We start from the raw sequence: 20297 nt of genomic DNA, 5'->3' as shown, positions 1-20297 counted from the left end.
CTCTTAGCTTCGGCTTTCCTTCGCTTCTACCAGGCCCCATTTCTCTTCTGGTTCTTTGTACCCTGTCTCATCATCTGGCCCTTCCAGCTCCCAGTCCCTCAGTGGCTCTCTCTCCACCTTTCCTCAGAGCCCAGGCCCCTGGGGCTCCTCCGTCCCTCCAGACTCTCCCATGGATGCCTGACAGAGTGGGAGTAGTGTCCAGTCAGGGGCCCAGAGGCCCGCTCGCCCCGAGCTGCTCTCTGGCTCTTGGGGGCTCTCAGGTCTGGGGAGGTGCTGGAAGCCCTGGGCCCACGAGAGTCCCTCTCCCCACCACTGGCAGGTCCCTCATGCCTCGCCCCAAATCAGAAGACCCTCTCCCACGCTCGTGCCTCATTACCCAGCTCTTGCATCTCCAGCCATGAGAAAGAGCCGATGAGTTCAAGAACCCAGCCCAACGCTAGGGAGACCCAGGCACTATCCACTTTGCAAGGGCATTTACCCCAAAGTCCTCAAGAAAATCCCCCTTGTGATTTAAAATGAATTGCCCCGAATGTGATTTAGAGGAAATACATCAAGGCCCAAGCTTTCATGTAAAGCAAGAACCATGGGTGGAACAGCCCTGTTCCCACTGGCTGACCACTAGATACTTTTTTAAAAAATCGAATTGTGAATGCTCGGTAACATTAGAAAACAGGAAAGATAGTTCCACTGGCGCCAACAGGGGTGATTTCTGCACACGCTGGGAATGGGATCTGAGTCTTCACACATGGGATCACTGCCTCTTCACACAGGCTTCTCCCGGGACGTGTCCATTCTGGGACAGGAGGCCTCCCAGCTCAGCTGTTTAGACAGTGGTGAGTATAGACGGCAAGTTTGGGGATACCATACCTTGCATTCCCCTACCCAGATTCTCTCCCCACTTGCCAAGGTCGTAGCGACTTCTGAGTTTCCAGGGGAGCTCTGCCTGGGTCCTGCATGGCAGCAGAAGTCCTAAAATAATTGAAATGTGGGTGACTTGCCAACCTCGAAGTTATTCATATACATTTTATCCTCTTGAGGGTGCGTATGTGTGCCATGTGGTGGAAGACGAAACTGAGGCCATCAAGTTATAACCCGTTAAATATTAAAACCTGAGGACCCAAGGGCTTCCCACTTGGAGATAGCATATACTGGCCCATTGGGGGGGCTTGCTAGCCAGCAGCGACTCTGAGTGGCCAAGAGAACTCTGAGGATGGAAGAGCAGATGAGACCCCAGACACGGAGTGAAGATGCACACTGTCCCCGTGCCCCGTGCCCCATGCACGCAAAACCGAGTCCGACATGCACCCGTCTCTTGGTACCTGTTTTCTCTCCCTCTGCGTGTTGGGTGGGAGTTGGGGCTCCCAAGAGGGACTACTGTCCTAGGAGGGACACACTGGATTATCAAATTGGTATCTGGAATGTGCTTGAGGAAAACTTAATCATGAAAAATACTACCCTCTCAAGCTCTGCCGTGAACACAAGAGGTTGAAAATTGAAAAGGAAAAGAAGTCAGATAATCAGTTTTTCTTGCACTACCATCAGCTCAAAAATCCAGTTGTATTGACTCTTTCTTTGAAAAAATACGTAAATGAGAAATTCCTCCATGTCTTTTTATGATTTAAGAAAAATGGCTTCACGAGGAGGCTAGTACTCCCATGCCCCACGCCCTCAAACAATAAATGGTCTGGGCCAGAAATCCCACATGTTCACGCACCTGTGGGAATACCAGCTGGGCTCCCCCATCTGGGGGCCTGCTGAAGCGAGCGTTCGCGGAGACTCTGGGGCTGACAGGGTCCTACAGGGTCACCTGAGAAGTCAGGGCTAGAAAGGATCAGAAAAGCCGGAGTTTGGGACCCAGGACCCTACCGAGGGGACTGGCAAGCACCCTTCCTTTCACCCATGGGTAAATGGTGTCCAAAGAAAAGGATGAGTTGTCGAAGCTCCTTGGAGCTTGATTGCTGGTTAGACACCTGGTCTCCTGACCACCAGACCAGCCCTCCCATCTGGCCTCCAGTAAGCTTGTGTCTAAGCGGAGAGACCGTGCACTTTTCAATATTGAAAACCCACAGTTTGCTTCCCACAGGGAATCGTGGAATGAGTATCTGTCCTCGTCTTTGGTGACCTTTGCACCGAGGGTGGAAAAACTTTCGGGCCAAGGGGATCCCACTTGTGGCAGACGTCGTAGGTGCCCAACGGCTTAAGAGAAGCAGTTCCTTGCCATGCCAACGGGCTCATGTTTCTCTCCACACATGGGAAGACTGCTCGGTCATTGAGCGGGCTGCAGTGACCCTTAACTAAAACCCCAGCTGGGATACATGCCCTAACTCCGTCAGCCCTCTGTGGGGCAGTTCTGAGATGAGCTCTGCGTGATATCCTAGACGATCGCCAGGGGGACTGCACGCAGTCCCCGAGCAGTGGCGACCCTCTCATTAACACACCTGGACAGTCCTCCCTTCCTCCTTTGAGGCTCCCTCACCCATGGCTCCTGGGAGCTCCTCCCATATACATGACCTCCACCCACGTTCTGTTCTTAACGTCTGCTTCTGGGAGATGCCCAACTAGGTCTCCAATGGGATCTCGGAAGACCGAGAAGATGAATGGACTTGCTCCTTGACAAAAGCCCAACATACTCCTAACCCCTAAGTACCCCCTGAGGCCACTCCACCTGCCCACAAAACACCTCCTCCAGCCCTGTCCCAGGTGTGGAGAACACCTCGGAGTAGCCTGTCCTCGGGGCCTGACCCAGCACTCCTCCCAGGACACACAGAACACTCGAGTCCAAGTCAGAGAAAAGCGACTTGTCCATCCTATAAAAAGAGCAATAATTTAGGAAATTAATTGCAAATTTACTTTCCCTGCTTGGTTGCCTTTCTCCTTTTATGTGGATAATTGAGAGCATATTATATTAATTTGACAACAAGAGAAGTTCAAAAAGAAAACTTAACCTTGTGAGCAGCGGGTTACGATTGGATGGGTGTGTCTGGACAATCCGCAACAAGCACGAGAGATCAACTCGTCAGAGAGCCAGCCGGGGGCTGGGCGCACAAATGGGTGGTTTTGCTAATGAAACAGCTTTGCAGAGCTCCCCAACTTTAACCTTGAAAATGCACACTGTTTGCTCGAGAGGCAGAATCCGCTCTTGCAGACAAGGCTGCCCGTATGCGGCTGCGTACTTCGGAATGTAATTCAATCATCGTGACGTCTCTGGGAAAGAGCGATAATCATCTCCCAAAGTTCAGGCCTCCCCCGCCCCCACCAGAATATCTGAATGTCATCAAAGCAAACATATTTCCCAACATGTGTAGATGAAGCAGGGGACCCGAGGACTCGTCCTACCATAAGGTGTCGAGCACCTTTCCCTTCCTGGGCTGCCCCACCCTAAGCCCATTTCCTCCTTCAAACTCCAGTCTCACCTCCCAGGGCAGGTCTCCGGTCCACCTCAGATCAGTGGGCCGGCCCTGCTTGGGAAGGGTCAAGGGCAGACCCAATAGGTGATGCATGTGATTGCCCCCACTGGAGACCAAACAAGTGGAGTTTACTATAAGCCCGTGTGGGGACGGGGGGTAGCAGCAGGAGACAGAATCGCGCCCCCACGCAGCGCTCTGAAATGAAGTCAGCTGGCGCCTGAGGCCCGAATCCCCCCCAGCTCGCTCACAGCACACAGGGCGCTCCCAAGAACGCTCAACGGGTGGGAAGGGAGTTCTTCCCCCAGGCAGGAAGGAGCGGGAGGTGAGTGGGAAATAGGGGTGCCGTGAAATGAGAGGTGGGAGGAGGCTGGGACTCGGTTCATAAAAGCGGGAGGATGAGAATCCACAAAGGTCCCCTCTAAGCTTGAGATGTCACCACTGGGGAGAGACTCAGGAAAGACCCCCTGCCTTAGAGGCGGAGATGGGTAGAGACCCCGTTAGGGAATGGGCCCGGGGAGGGAGAGAAGACAGCAGACGCAGGGATGAGCCGCCCGAGGAGCCCTCCCCGTCAGCATGACGATCTGTCCCCTTCAGCGGTACTCCATCTGTACCCAAGGCCGCCCAGCCACTCCCCGGGTCCCTGCGTCCCTGCTGGCTGGGCAGCCCGGGGCTACGGGGTCAGCAAGGGGTCCCAGAGCGTGCAGAGCGATGGTAAACGGTGAACAATGCCCGGGGAAACGGGCTCAACCCTGAGCGGAGGCACGGAGGCTCAGCAGCCTTCCACAGGGCCCCCTGCTCCCACCCATGTCCCCAGGCCTGAGGCACTGGTCCAGAGAGGCCCCGCAGGTGCCCCCAGCCTACACAGAGTGGATGGTGGTGAGCCCCATCCTGGGAGCTGCACTTGTGGCTTCTTAAATTACCAGGAGGGAACCCAGCACCTCTGCACAGAGACGCAGTGTGCCTGTCGAGGTGACACAGGCCTCCTGGAGCCCTCAGGAGGCGAGAACTCAGGGAAAAGGCTCAGGGGGCACTGAAAATGAAGACGACACCCTCCTGGAGTCCTTCTTTCTGTCCGGGTTCGGGGTGGCCACGTGGGCGTGGGCCATGTGGCTGTGGTCACTTAGCTTTCCCTTGGCCGGGCATTTTGGGATCCACCCTGTTTTCCAGCAGAACCCACAGTGCGTGTTCTCTGTTCCCTGCGAACAGAATCAGGAGGCAGCTGTGGGCATGGGGAGCTGGCAACCTTCTTCGAGATCTACGATTTTCCCGTGGGCTTTCGTCATGTATCCTAAGACTCAGAATCTCTCCCTTCTCTCCTCTTCTCCCAAATGAGAGACTGTACTGTGGCCTTTGGGGTGGAGATGACTTGAACAGCTGGCAGGAGACCTACTGGAGGGAATGTCCCCAACACTTAAGGTGCTATGACTGTCCTGTCTCGAAGGCCAGGGTTGTTCAGGGGGACATTCCTGAGCTTCCATCCTCTCCCACAGGGGACACTTGATTTATTTGGGAGTGTGGGGATTCTGTCAGATGATGAGAATACCTTTTCCCCCACAGGACCCTTTAAACGGGGAGCTGGGGCGTGCACGGAATTCGACGGTTTCCAAAACAGACCCTAACAGGGGAAGCTTGGAAACACTGCAGAAGTGGCAGGGGCCTGAGGTCCAGCTCAACCGGAAAATCTCTGCGGACAAATATATCCCAACTCCAACGATTCTGAGTCCCTTTCCATTGAAAACTACCCTTCACGGGATGTAAAAGAGAACGTCAAGTTTTGCTGCACGGAGGCCGGGCGCGGGCGGTCTCTTCCACACCCGGGATGGGGGACGGCAGCCTGCGCGCTCCGTGCCTCTGTTCTCCCTACGCACAGGGCCTGGGGCCGGTCGTGGGGGTGCCCGGAGTCACCCATACAGAGACTCGCACACCTGTCGCCGGGCTCTGGCCCACCCACCACGGCACCTGCCTCAGACCGGGAGGTGCCTGGACATTTGCACGTTTAGGGGTCGTTACTTGTGGGGTCCGCCTCAAGGTGGGCGGAAAAATGCAACAAACTGCCCAGCAAGCAGCCCTGGGTTGGGGGACGGGGTGGGCAGCCCACTAGTACTCCCTGAATGTCCTGCTGAGGCTTCCAACAGGGAGGAGCCCCCAGGGGGGAGGGGGAGGGGGGTGTGGAAGGAATTAACATAATGACTCGAAGTGCACTAATGTTTCACAGCTTTTGTTTTATTAGCAATACCAAGATAAGTTATTGAAGCATTTTTAGTATTGTTTTACATTCCATTCATAAATGACCTAACTTGTAACTCAGCATACAGCACACTTAAAGATATAGTTTGACACGTATTCAGAAAGCTACAATTATTAGAACTTACATGCCTTCATTACCAGGAACACCTTAATATAATCTTCTCGGTACTTCAACAATACTCTAGTCCAAAGCACACGATAACCCAGCACAAATTTCCACATGTCTGCTTCCATCACCACGTTTGAAGTTGTGGGTGCCAAGGCGCTGTTCACTGGAATGTCACTGTCCTCTGTTCCCGGTTAATAGGGCGACCTGACACAATATTAAACTAGCAACCGTACTGCTTAAATACTATGGAGAAAGATAATGACTGCACTTTTCTGTATTCTTCTAAAGTGTTACAAAATACAGGACAATCGGACACAAGCAGCAATGCCAACGAGACCCACGGGGCCCGCCTCTAGAAGCTTGGCGAGCTGGCGTAGCAGACCTCCCCCCCCCCCCAGTCAGATTTTTCACAGGTGAAGGGACCTCCAATCCACCAGCATTTGTCACTCAGGGTTCATGACTTTGAGGGCATTTTCTCTCTCGTTCACGTTACTAAGCCTTCGCGATCCGTGACTAACAGAGGAACATATGGGGCAGTATTTTTAGCCTCCCTGACTCTCTCCTAGATATGCTGTAGGTTGGTGTGCCGTATGTATACACATACCTATGCCAGTAGTAATTATTTATTCAACACACATATGTGTATACATTCTTCTCTTGACTTTACACGATTAACAAGCTGCAGATAGCCACCAAGGAGCACGAACAGACAAGGGCAAGTCCGGCTAGACCGACTACAACAGGGGGTGTCACTTACCTGCAAGAAAACGTGCAGATTCATTAAACAATCCAGAAGCCATGGAGGCGAGAGGCATTTGAAAGCAAGGACAGGGCCACACTCCCTAATTGTTTAATGGAGTAGTGACAATAAAGCAATATTTATAAAATTTGGTCCTTCCGTCTCTGGCTAAAGCAAGAAGAGTCTACGTGATTAGAGCAGGTTGGCAATTAGGCGTAGAGGTGCTGTTGATCAGCGCTAAGTAATAGAAGATAATTACTACTTATTTGAAACCTGGGCTTTGCACACAACATCTGAATGTAAAAAAGAAAGAACCTGATTCCTTCAACAGCTAAGATGTGGCCTATTGCTACGTGGCTGTCGGTGCCAACCATCACTCGGGGTCAGCAGCCGGAGAAGGGAGAAGCCTCAGCTGAAGCTGGGGATACCTGCACTTGGCGCGAGACAGCGAGGGGGTCACACTGCTGCTACAACCCACGGTGGTGGCCGGGGGGGCTCGGGGACTTTGCACGTCCCCAGGGACGTACGTGGGTGTCTGTTCTGACAACACTCTCCTCTCTCAGCTTTCTCTTCCTCCCTCCCGGTCTTAAGTCATTACTGGGGAGAAAACAATGTGTGTGCGTGTGTCTGTGTGCGTTTTTTGTTTTTGTTTTTGTTTTTGTTTTTTTTGAGCCAAAGAGCTCGGTGGCTGTCTTCTCTCACCCTAGGTTTGGTCCTGGGCAGGAGGTATCGAACAATCGAAAAAGAATATGCACGTAGAAACGCAAATGAAAGCGACCAGACTTTTCCCCTGCTTCGGAGGCACTGTCGATTCAGACAGTAGCTTTCGGAGCCAAAAATATGCAGCAAAAGGAAAGGAACATAAACAAGGCTAAATGTCACCAGTGTTTGCCGACTTACAGACACCATCCATTTGTTTGTTCTGAAATGACGAGTGGACCATTTGGCAAATACAATGGTATTCACACAACAGTTCTGTCATCCTGCAGTGCAAACGACATCACGTCAGTGGCATTCCCATTTAATTTAAAAAGAGGGAAGGGGAGGAGGAGGAGAATGGCCAAAGAGTTTGGAGAGGCTGCCATCCAAAGAGGCTGCCTCTTCGTCAACACAGTGCCCTCAGGATGTACGCTTTGGACGAGAGAAGAGGAGAGCCCGTCCATGGGTGCTGGTTTCTGCGGGAGATCTCAGGGGACGGCACCGACCCTCTGTCCCACCAGAGTCCAAGGGACAAGGGCTGTGAGGCAGCCAGCGGGAGCGGGGCAGGCAGGATGGGGTGGTGATCTGCGTTAACGTCAACGATCTGCCCTTGGACTTCAGCACAAGCCAAATGGTCCTCCCTACCGGTCTCACATCAGACCCTAGACACACACTGTCACTGCGAGCAGGCTGGGCTCGGGAAGTCAAAGAACAATCTGCAAGTGATAAAGTCAGGCAAAGAAAACGAGTACAAAGTCGTGCTTCTTCGACAGTCTCTGCAAGCCAAGCCCTTCCAGAACCAGCTCATAAAGAAGACAAGCAGGAGGAGACGGCTCATATGGCTTTAAATAAAGCACGACAGCTCCAGAGACAACAAGGCCCTACTGCGGAGATCCCCTGGGTCTTCCAGAATAACTGCCCTCCTTGGCGTTGACTGCATGTGGGCTCCCGTACACGCGGTGGACTTGGATTTTGCGGTTCCCTTCCTGTGCCAATTTCCCAAGCTAACCTCCTTTCTTCATTGGAACCTGCTGGCTGCTAGGCCACACCTTCAAACTTAGAATCATCCACAAGACCAAAAACGGGCCAAATGCCCGGGCTGTGCACCCGTAGCCTACGCTTGGGCGTACACACACACACACACACACACGCACACACGGGGAGTTCTCACGTTGTTTCCACACACTGTGGTCACGGCCTCCTTGGACTTCCCTAACTGACCACAGACTTTAGCCATTTTGGGGTCCAACACTGAGCAGGAGGGACTTTCTTCCTACCCTAAGCACTTGCCTTCTACCAGGAAGGAACAGAATTGGGTAGAGACTGAAATGGTAGGGCCACTGTGACAGATGTCACCACAAAGTCACCAGAATTGCCTTGAAAGCTGAATTTCCCCCATACTGAGAAAGAGCCATCCGTAACCTGTCATGGCAGATGTGAGGAAGTAAAACACGTCTCTAAAACCTTGATGGAAAGTGAGATTGGTACTTGCTTTGTGCCAAAGGGACCACTGCAACCAAAGTCATTTGGACATTGGGGCACCTGAGTGGTGCAGTTGGTTAAGCGTCCGACTCTTGGTTTCTTTCGGCCCAGGTCGCGATCTCAGGGTCGTAGGATCGAGCCCCGCGATGGGGTCCACGCTCAGCATGGAGTCTGAGTCCCTCTCCCTCTGCCCCACCCCTCTGTGCTCGTTCTCTCTCTCTCTCTCTCAAATAAATAGATACATCTTTTTTTAAAAAAGTCATTTGGACATTGGCACCATTCCCTTGCAACAACCCCATGTGGACATTCATTTCCACTATAAAACGCCCTCAACTGAGAACCATTTATCCAAGCTCTTTTACATCCATCGTCCTCTTTTTCACCCTTCCACTTCTGTCCACCAGTGTGGAAACAGAGGCCCCCACCAAGCACACTCACGTCCGAGCCAAGACAGAGCTCCTGCCTCCTCCTTGTCTGCCTACGCTGGCCAGGACCGGGGAGACTCTGGACCTGCCATGAGCTGCAGTGGGGTCTTCTCCTGCAAGTCTTCAGTTCAACAAGCAGAGAGGGGCCTTCCAGGAACAGGTGCACCGGGCCATCTGGGTCTACAAGCCCTCTCTCTTGGGAAAGTGTCTCGTGTCTCTGTCTTTGCATCTCGGGGCACTAGGCGGAGTCCTGCATCTGCAGTCCTGGGCCTTCCCTGCATCATCTCCCTCGCCAGCAGAGCCACGGCAGACAGGGTCCTGCATGTCCCCTCTAGGGACCACACAGCAGCACATCCTTCTTTACACTAGAGCTGGGGGTGGCCCGGGCAGGCCGACACATGGGCCAAATCCAGCCCATCACCTGCTTTAGTAAATAAAGTTTTGTTGGAACACAGCCATGCCTATTTGTGTAATGATCATTTATGGCCCCTCCGGCACTGCAGGGCAGGGTCGAGTGGCCGTGACCGAGACCGCACTGCCTACAATCCTAACTTATTTCCTCTCTGGCCCTCGAAGAAAACAGTTGCCAACCCCTGCCTTGGACTATATAGCCGGTAAATGGTGAATGTTTTCAGACATTCTAGGCTGGAAATCAGAGAAGTTTTTGGAGGACAGAAATCACATTTTAAGAGCGTTCAGCTCGGATGTCCTGGTTCCTTTTATCACACATCTTAGAATAGATGATGTGAAGAGGTTTCAATGGACCCTGTGTTCTTTTTTTAAGGAGGGGTCCTAATTCTCTTATTGCTATGGAAGCCTAAGGAACCCTTTAATCTCAAGCATAATTTGGGTTAGGAAAGCCAGTTTCCTAGCAAACTGTGTAGAATAAATGGGGACTACTGGGACCTTTGATGCTAATGACCCTGTCTTTCCACTGGCTTCCCCTGGGGCCCAGAAGGTGCCTTGCTCTGGGAGCTAATGTGCAAGGGCTCGTGCCCATGATAGACGCGCTGGCGGAATCTCCTGGCTCAGCCTGGCTTCCCTGCGTGCTGGTCACTCCAGAGCTTCGAAGGGCAGAGGGGGTCATGCTCCTCTCACTGCCTTTCTCTTTAATGCTTCCCACCAACCTTACCCCCAGGGTCACCAAAAGACACAGCAAACTCTGCTTGCAAGACTCAACACACAATGGCCCCCAGCCATCTGTCTCAGGTTTGAAAGGCGAAGAGTAAGGGCGATCTGGTTGCTTTCCAAATCCACAAACTGGCGAGAACACGCTCTGTCACCCTGCCACGCAGCCAGCCCTTCAGGTGCTGTGCAGAATGGCCTTTGTGCTGTCTGGGGCACGCAGAAACCCATGCCTCCCATGCTCTCCGACCTCCGAGCTGCCGGCTGACCCACCAGTTCATCAAAGTTTTTCAGGCCGGACCAGGGGATTGCCAGCTTTGTCCTATCAGTGGCTATGAGCACTGCTCCGGTCTGCCCTTAGTCCCTAATTAAATACTCATGTGGCTCCTGTCCCATTACAGGACCAAGGTCAAATCCATTCCAACCAACCCGAGGGCACATCCAAGTTCTTTAATGGCACTGAATGCCCTTGTATGTCATGTTTTTCAGCAGAATAAAGAAATGTGGGCTATGCCTGGAGTCTGAAAGACACCTCAAGAAATGGAAGCTTTAATTGGAGTGGGATTTCACCTAATGAAATCAGGCCCATCGCGGGATCTGACTTACTCTAGAAGCAACAGTGTCTGTCCTCCAGCTTAATCCAAGATGGCTCCTCCTTGGGATCTTCTCTGATACATCTCTGACAGGCGAATGCTCTGCTGTCTACAGAAGGACCTTCTGAAAGGCTCCGAACATTGGCAAGTGCAACAGGGCAATCCTGCCCAATGGGCTGGGTTGGCCCCTCTCTTCAACTCTCTCTTCTGAACGCACTGGCCACGAATGGGCAGCGCTCACTGGCCAGGACGCCAAGGAACGTAAGACCAGAATCTTAACAGTTAGGAAGCAGGCATGCAGACCTAGGGAAGCAGAGCCTGAAGTCAAGCCTACAACAGGCGTATCACCCACAGACTTTAGCGATAGGAGCCCCCTCCTCCAACTCCCCAGCATGTGTCAGAGTTGCTGCTGAGCTCTGCGGGGAGTCTGCGTGATCCGAGCAAGATTTTTACCGATGCTTCTTCAAACACTTTTACATCCCACGAGAATAGAAACAGACGGACATTAGCTCCTCCTACAAGCCTGTTTCTAGGGCCATCAAAGTGGGGATTTACTAACTAGAAAAAATCAGACCCCAAACTCTCCTGAGATGAGAAATAACGGAATAATTCTTTAGTTGGGCCAAGCCCAGCTTCTGGAGAAAACCAGATATCAAGATGGTGGTTCCGTTTGGAAATCCACATCCACTTTGCATGGAGCAGAGAAGAGAGGGAAAAAGTCAGGAATATTTGATTCCTTGTGCCAATATCATTTCCACTCTTGCCAAGTCAAGCCAAGGGGGGTTTGAAGTGTTCAGCTATCCTTTGTGCTTCTGGCAATGCTAGAAAGACATTGAGCTGGACTGTGAGAAAAATGCCCCCAAATGCCCATTCTGTACCCAGTGGGGCTTCCGTTCTCCCCCGCCCCCAGATATAGTCTCTTAGTAAGGATGAACATGCCTGGTCCTCCTGCGTCCTGGGACACATAGCAGCCAGTAAGAAAATCAGAAGAGGATTTTGATTATGGCGGGCTGGGTACGGGAGTCCAGGAGTGAACACTGCACAGGGTCAGGCTCGTCCCAGAGGCAAGAGGATGGTGCCTCCGCCCCACCCCAGGTAGACTCAAGAGCCAGGGAAAGGCCTTCCCTGCCTGCTTCCAAGCTCAAGCTAGAGGATACAGAAGCAACGAGGCCCAAATGAAAGGCAAAACTTGTGCTCTCTAAAAATAGGCAGTTTATGGCCCGAGTTTGTTTTGGTGTCTCCCCATGAGTGCGAAGGGGAGCAGGAGGGCCTGGACCCTGACCTGGAGGGGCAACAACGATGCCTGGTTTTTGCCTGGCTGGCCTGAGGGTCCTCATTCCCCTTTCCAGCGAGGGGCCGCACACATACTCCAGGATCTATTGCCCAATGGCTGAAAGGTTAACTAAGCTAAGATTTTTGCACATACCCCAAAGCTGTCAGGGGAGTGCCGTGAGCTGCTATTTTGGGAGGGGGCAAAAAGTGCCTAACTGCTGACTTTCAGAGGACAAGGGCTCACTAGACAGCAGGCTCTCTGATGCTGCCTTCCCCTCCACCCTCTCCTGTGCAAAAGGACACCAGTGGACAAGCTCCCCCAAGGCAGGAAAGCCTCCCTTCAGCATTGATAGGAAGATGGGAAAATTAATAGGGGTAACAGGAGCTCATTTCAATAAGAATGAGCTTATGAACATGCCAGGTTTTGATCTTTTCTGATGCATGGATTCCTGGCAGGAACTGTGGTCCTACACAGGTATTTGAAAGAACTGAAAATAGACTTTTAAAAAATCCCCAAACAACAATAGAAGAAGAAAAGTCACAAACTTAAAACAACAATGAAATTGAGAAAAAAAAAAAAAGACTTAAACGTTGCTCCCCTAGAAAAAAAGGGGGGAAATTTGGACAGACATAAACCCTTTTCTCCTTCTTTTAAACATTGTTTTTAACTGCTTCGAAAGTAATGAATTGTATGTGGATAAAAATAGATCTGGGGTGCTGGTTAATGGGGCCTTGTGAATCATTCAGCATAAGGAACTGTCAATATTTTTTTGAGCTGTCAGAAATCCATTTAGTGATTTTTGACAATTCAAAAAAAAATATTTCTGACGGCTTGATCCAGTTCTTAGTGAATTAGGGAAGGAGAGGGGAAAAGAAATATATCAATTTAATTTATGAACCAAGCCCAGCTTCTTGAATTCTGCTCTGTGCTCAAAGTAACATCAGAATTCAGAGCTTAAGAAATACCCCGCTCCATTTTCCTTCCCTTCCTCCCTCCCTTCTTTCCTACCCTCCGGCACTCTTCCCTCCCTCCCTCCATTCCTTTCTTCCTTCTCTCCTTTCCTTTCTTCAACAGGCGCAGTAAAGTCATAGACATCCATTCATAGATTGAACGTGGAAAGGTCCCACCATCATTTCTCTCTGGTGAGAATATCTGGGGGCTGGCAATAATACACTGGGCTTCTATTCGGAGAAAGGCTTTCAGATACGGATATCTGGGTGCCAAGAGAATATCTCTGATCCTCCCTGCCCACCCCAACATTCATTTGATCCAATTCTAGGCTTCAAGTTTATTACTACATTTGAAGATCTGGAATTACTTTGGGGTAACCATATTCTTGAGGGAGGTAAAGAAGTGCCAACTTGCTAACAAGGTCAGGCAGGCGTAAGTCCAAAACACACGGGATCACAGCACCGCTAACCAGGGGTTTCACAATGTCCATTTCTTGTCAGAACAACGGACAGACAGGTGAAGGTACAGAGGGACAGAAGGCGATCGGAGAAGGCCAAAGTCACAGTAACTGCCGTTTGGAATGTCTAAAGATGAGTCACAAACACCCCGAAACAATCTCCCTGGTTGGAGAGAGGATCGCTTTATTTCTACAGTGTGGTTAGTGCGATATGATTTTTAATACCCTCTAAGTCAATACAAAGAAAAGTGTAAGGAAGGAAGTTTGGCTTAGCGAAGAAGGAAGCAACTGTCTTTAGCTGTCTTACGCAGAAGTTGAAAATACTGAAGGGTTTGCAAGTTACCATGTCTTTCTGTTTTTGTTTTCCGTTTTTAAAAATATTCTCCCCCTCGAGTTAGAGGTTAAAAACAGGAGCAGTCCGCACTGTGAGACCCCACCCCCGCCCCCCTCCGCGCCTTCCCTACAGGCATTTCGGGTCACCGGGGTGCGATCCCGAGCACAAAAGCGTGAGCGCTAGAACTTCCAAAGGAAATCGACTCTCGTGATTGTCTACACTGCAAATTACAGCATCGCTGGGGTGTTTTCATGGTTAGTTCGAAATGTGCTAACGGAGGAGTCTACCTCATTTTTTAAAAATGCACGATTCAGCACTGATGTTTTGGGAAATGAACTAAAGGAAGAGGATTCTAAAACTTACCACACAAGTCTGGCCTCTTGATACATCCAGAATTTGCTGTGCTACTCGCAAGTCCGTTAAAGGCGGCTAAGCCATCAGAACTGTAGGCCCTGAGGACCGACAGCATGTTCAGCGGCTTCTCCAGGCCCGGAGGGCCCCGCTCTGGCTTGGGCAGGCCCGCCGAGGGGTCCTGGGCTGGAAGCAGGCCCGGGCCGTGCCACTGCTTCTCGGGTGCCTGGGGCACCGGCGAGACGAGTCCCTGGACCGGCTGAGGGGCGCCCGCGGGCAGCAGGCTGTCGCCGCCGTCTCCACCGCCGGGGTCCTTGCTGAGGGCGGACTGGGGCTTGCTCAACATCTCCGGTTCCGTCTCCAGATCCTCTTCGTCGTTGTTCTCTCCCTTGGAGGAGTCCATGTCCTCCGAGGAGGCAATGTCGGAGAGGTCATCGGTCGCGTTCTTGTTGGCGGTCTCGGGGATCAGGATCGGGGCGTCATCTTCGGCGTGAGCCTTCCCGTCAGGATCCTGGCTGGGGCAGGAGCTGGAGGCCCCCGAGCCCACCATGCCCGGGTAGACGCCAAACTGCTTGTAGAAGTCTGACGGGAAGTTACAAAACGCGGGGTCCACCAGGCCGGGCCACGCACCGCTCTTCTGCTCCCCCAGAGTCTCCTTGACGGGCCCCGGGGCCGTCTTCTCCGAAGCGGCCTCGAGAGGCCCGATCATGCTGGAAAGCGCCATGTCTTTGTTTGATTGTGCCGAGGGCAGGAGGGCCACCTTCCCCGCCTCCCGGGCCTGGTCTTTGCAATTGACCGTGACCCCGACGGCGCTGTCTTTGCGTTTCGCTTTGCCCAGGTGGTTGGCCTGCAGGTGAAGAGCCATCAGCTCCATCGACGAGGTTGTGAAAGCACAAAACAAGCATCCGTGCCACGCGATGCTGTCTTGCACGGTCACCGACGAGCCCGGCAGCGAGGCGGCGTCCGGCCGCACCGACAAGTCTAGAGGCTCGTACTGCGATTTCTCCGACTTCCTCGGCACCGCCTTCCCGCCGGCTTTGTCCTCGCCCCCGTCCGGCCCGTGCACCTTCATGGACGGAGGGTCAGACAGGCCTTTGTCCTTCATGTCCTTCTCCTTCTTCAAGGAGCTTAGGACAAAGCTGTCCATGAACGCTTGCAAGGACCCTTGGAAATTCACACCGTTGCTCACAATACTCTGATAGGCTCTTCCGATCTCGGAGAAGTGGGTGCTTTTGGAAGGGAGGTCGGCGCCTTTCAGGGTGTCCGAAGGGGCCTCAGAAGTCATGCCGGCGGCCTGCCCCGAGTGATCTGCGGGCGAGAGCACCCCTGCTGTCCACTGCTGGGAGGCAGGGCCGCCTCTGAAGTCGATTCCGGGGAGACCTTTAAAGGCCCCCCGCAGGATGTCTGGCCTGATAAACAGAGCAGCTTTGTTGGACAGCTCGTCCCTGTGGTCTTGGTTTGGGGGCTGTCCAGACAGTGGCCCGGCTCCATTCTGCCGCTCCCGATGGTGCCGCTCTAAGTGGTATTTTAAGGACGCTGACTGGGTGCCGGCATAATCACAGTGGGGACACTTGTAGGGTTTCTCACCTGCAAGATGTCGGTATAAGGAGAAAGAAAAAAAAAAGTGTTGATCTCATTTTGGTGTGCTGAACAAGGCTAGAAGGATCAACATTTGTTCTTGGAAACAAAGCAGCTCAAACTAATAATTAGTTAGAGAACAACTGTTTTTTAATAGAAGAATAATTCGTACTCTTAAGCTTTTTTAATGATTTTGTACCATTTGGGACTATTCAGGAATGACATACTATCTACACACAATTAGCTATCTTTTTTCTTTATCTAACATGTGAAAACGGCTGTAGATTTAAAAGCTATGATTATGAAAATTAAGCATAATAATTTCAACCACAGTGATCATTAAAAGTAGAAGTTTAAAAAGACAAAGTATGTAACAAATGGCTGGTTGCAATATTTTGTGTATACAATAGCTCTAAAATTTGTTTAAATTATACACATGGAAACCATTTTTAAACCTAAAAATTTTATGGCACTGTTACGCAAGACTGAAATGAATGATTTAAGTCTTGCTCTGCAGTAAATCATGGATATAATTAGCAAATGGCATACTGCACAAGTAATTTATCATTATTTGGAGGGCACCATTCCAGACGAGCTCAGATATCTGCAGACCTACTGCATTGTTTCTAAATAAAGAACTATAAATACCGATTCTATAAAATATTAATACCATTACAGTGCATTATGATTGCAGCATGTAAAGACATATAGTTAAGATAAAAAGCAGTCAATAAAACTTAAAAGAAAATGAGTAATAAAAAGGTACAAAATATATTTAGTTTCTGTATTTGAAATTAACATTATCTACTGGTCTTTGTAGTGCCTTAAATTTGTACTAATGGCAAACCTAACGCTCCGGTAGTAAAATGTGTAATTTACCTATAATAAGCGCTTTCTAGAGAATAAAAATAGCTTTAAAGAGTGTTTTAAAACATATAAGATCATTTTCATGAATTAAATATTTATTTAAATTCAACACCCAACTTCTGTTGTTCTTTCCACCATGGAAAAGATACCATAATGTACAGCCTGGACCTGCCCGCGTTGTGGGATAGAGGAAGGGGAGGAGAATAAACAGATGTGGATTTAAATATATTCCAGGAATTCGTTTGCAATCCAGGGTCTTTTCTAGACTTTGGAATCGAAAAGCTCTCTGGAAGAAACGCGGCTGTGGCGGTCCGCTAGCTGATTCTCAATGGCGCCCTGTCGATATCCACAATTACTCCTCCCAAGAAACTCAGCGTACCCCCCACCCCTTCTTCCATTGCTAGTCTAAACCAGACTGATGTAAAAAGCAACAGCAAATCATTGGTGAGTGGTGCATCTCAAAGACATCTTACTGTGCCCAGTGAAGATTCCGACTCCCAATCTCCAAGGAGTAGGGCGTTTGGGGGTAACACACTTAAGAGGAGGGAAGAAGGATTCCTGGGCACTGCAAATAAGAAGCCCATCAGCCCAGGTTCTGAGCAACGGACTCCACGTCATCTTCAACCTTGGAGAAACCATGCCTGCCTCTCCAAAATGGTGGCTCCGTGCTCCTCATTCACTCCTGCGGGCTTCAGAAGGTCTCCCTTGGACACATCAGAGATGGGAAAGGGGCCCAGCTGGGAAGGTATTTCTCTAAATGGAAAGGTCCCAACTGTCTCTGGCTAGACCGATGAGATGGATTGAGCAGGAAGACTCTAACCCCGTTGAGCTAAAGGCATAAATGGCCTCGGGCACCATTTTCCCACTTCTTGGAGTCAATCCCTGTGTCAGGCTCAGATTCACTCCAGCCATGCTATTTGGACATCTCGTCAGAGGCTACGGAACCCTCGGAGGGACAGGCGCTGACCTGGAAGTCTGGTGGCCAGTTGGAGCGGGAGCAGGGCCTGGAGCTGAGGGGGTAGTAGCCGGGCTTGTGACAGGAGAGCCTAACTAGGGACTCAGAATCCTGGCTCCCCAGGTCAGTGGGAACCTAGGGAGGGCCCCGCACTGAGAGCTGGCAGAGGTGAGGGTACTGGGTGAGACTCAAGCTGCATTTCAGATATGCACCTGGAAATGATTAAATGCATCTGGCAAAGGGTTTGCAGAGAACGAACGCACGGGCATTCATTAGCGGGAGCTACAGAGGATGTGGACTTTTGCCTCCAGGCCTCAGTGGGGTGAGGGGCGGTCTGACTTAGTGGGAAGTGCAGGGATGCACAGGGATGTGTGTGTATTTCCAAAGGACACACATTTGAAATGCACACCAGAGCAGTGGTTCTCAAACTCAATTGTGCTTTGGAATCAACAGGGGATTTTAAGACATTACTTCTAGAACCCCATGCACAGTTCTGATTCTCGCGGTCTGGGGCAAGTGTTCCTGGTGATTCTGATGCAGGGTGAAGATTACACTTTGAAAAAGCCAAGGTGAAACTGCTTGGGAGCCTTTAAAAATGCGGATACCTGGTCCCACCTCCACCTCCAGAAATTCTGAGTTCACCGGCCCAGGGTGAAGCCTGGGATTTGGGTCTCGTGGAGGCCCGCGTGTGGGCTTCTGCGGAGCCTGGGTGGATAAGCACTGGGGGGAGCACCCCCGGAAGTGCCCCTATAGGTGGACACTGTGGAATGGCTTAGCAGGGAAGGTGGTCTGCTCTGGACCCAGGAAGTGTCTGGAGAGTGCACTAGGGACCAGAGCCCCCATGCTATTTTGCCCTCCCCAGGGCCCATCCTGGGAACTTTGCTTTCTCAACCTATAAACATAGGAAGGTGATGTACCCGGTATTCCCTAAGGCTCCTGTCAGCTCTAAAACCCACATCAAGAGCAAAACCAAGTCTCCTGAATGGGGTCAGAGACACATGTGTACGTACATGGGTGCCCTCGCACACCCAGAAATGTGCACATCCATTCACACCCAATGGTTTTTTAAAAAAAGATTTTATGTATTTGAGAGCGAGAACATGAGTAGGGGGAGGGATAGAGAGAGAGGGAGAAGCTGGCTCCCCACTGAGAGGGGAGCCCAACACAGGGCTCGATCCCACGACCTGAGATCATGACCTGAGCCGAAGGCAGGCACTTAACCCACTGAGCCACCCGGGCACCCCAACACACAATATTTTGATTGCATGAATGAACCTTCTACCCCCAAGTAGAGAGGGCAATTAAATGAAGACCGAAGAGATAAGGCCCCAGCTCCCATTGCTTTCAAGGGAGACAGATCATACAGTTTACTAAAGCGAGTAGAGTTCACACACATACACACCACACACACCACACTCACACACACATCACAACCCATCACTCACAGCAATCGTACACACACACACACACATACACATACCACACACCCATCACACGTACACTCCACACACACATATACCTACCCCCCCCCCACACACACACGGCCCACACTCATACATAACACACACAGCACAAGAAGAAAAACTCTTCCTTCAACCCTCTGCTCTTTTAAAGTTCAGAATAGGGGCGCCTGGGTGGCTCTGTCGGTTAAACGTCCGACTTTTGATTTTGGCTCAGGTCATGATCTCAGGGTCATGAGAACGAGCCCCATGTCAGGCTGCACGCCCAGTGGGGGAGGGGGATCTGCTGGAGATTCTCTCTCTCCCTCTGCTCCTCCCCCCCCACGCTCAAGCTCTCTCTCTCTCTCTCAAATAAATAAATAAATCTTTAAAAAAAATAATGAAGTTCAGAATAGGCCTTGGCCTCCACCGCTCCAGGGAAAGCAGGCCATAGCTGAGAAGCAAGAAGAGTTCACTCTTAGCACCTGAGTCTCCAAGGGTCCAGGCCCTGCTAGATTAAGGGCTACTTCGCGAGTTTTCGAGGGTTATTAGGCTGCATGTGATACACACAGGCTCTAGAAAGCCCTCCACTGGCCTTTCTCTACCTCCCACTCGCACTGTCGGAAGATCCCCTCTGCATGGGTCCACCTCCTGCCTCGTTCCTAAAGGCTTTGTTTGGGTGATGCTTCCTATCACCTCAGTTCCCCAGAGAAATGCTCCAGAGTGAAGTTCCAGGGCATAAATCCACGCCTTTGGATGTGTGTTTTTAAAAAAACCAAAGAACAGGGGGGCCTGGGTGGCGCAGTCGTTAAGCGTCTGCCTTCGGCTCAGGGCGTGATCCCGGCGATCTGGGATCGAGCCCCACATCAGGCTCCTCCGCTATGAGCCTGCTTCTTCCTCTCCCACTTCCCCTGCTTGTGTTCCCTCTCTCGCTGGCTGTCTCTATCTCTATCAAAAAAAAAAAAAAAGAAACAAAAAAAAACACAAAGAGCATAATCCTCGATTTTATTGTCTTTATAACCCTGAAACGATACCACTACTGCCGTCTCCTTGAAGCCCTCCTTCACTTTCCCAGGCTTCATCCCTGAGAGGGTAGGGGGGCGCTTCAGACTACAGCCGGCCCCCACGTGGGTGCGTTCCTGGCCAGGCAAACCCAGCATGGAGTCGTCTGGGACAGGCGTCTCCTGGATAACCCCAGGCAGCCCGAGGGTCTCACTGTCCACTGGAAACATCCCAGTGCTTACCCAGACATGCCCTCCCCCAGGG

At 51.3% G+C, this 20297-nt stretch overlaps 1 protein-coding gene across 1 annotated transcript in view; it reads right to left on the bottom strand.

Moving 5' to 3' along the window:
* Positions 1-13150: 13150 nt before the first annotated feature.
* Positions 13151-20297, bottom strand: part of ZNF536 (zinc finger protein 536) — a 231490-nt gene continuing 224343 nt past the window's right edge. Inside the window, exon 5 of the mRNA XM_044378911.2 lies at positions 13151-15779. Coding sequence (XP_044234846.2) covers positions 14194-15779 — 1586 coding nt within the window. The 3' untranslated portion in view covers positions 13151-14193. The remainder of the gene's footprint in view (positions 15780-20297) is intronic.

The sequence above is a fragment of the Ursus arctos genome, unplaced genomic scaffold (assembly GCF_023065955.2).
Source record: "Ursus arctos isolate Adak ecotype North America unplaced genomic scaffold, UrsArc2.0 scaffold_19, whole genome shotgun sequence".
NCBI lineage: Eukaryota > Metazoa > Chordata > Mammalia > Carnivora > Ursidae > Ursus > Ursus arctos.
The sequence above is the reverse complement of the archived record's forward strand: the minus strand, read 5'-3'. Positions and strand labels throughout refer to the sequence as shown.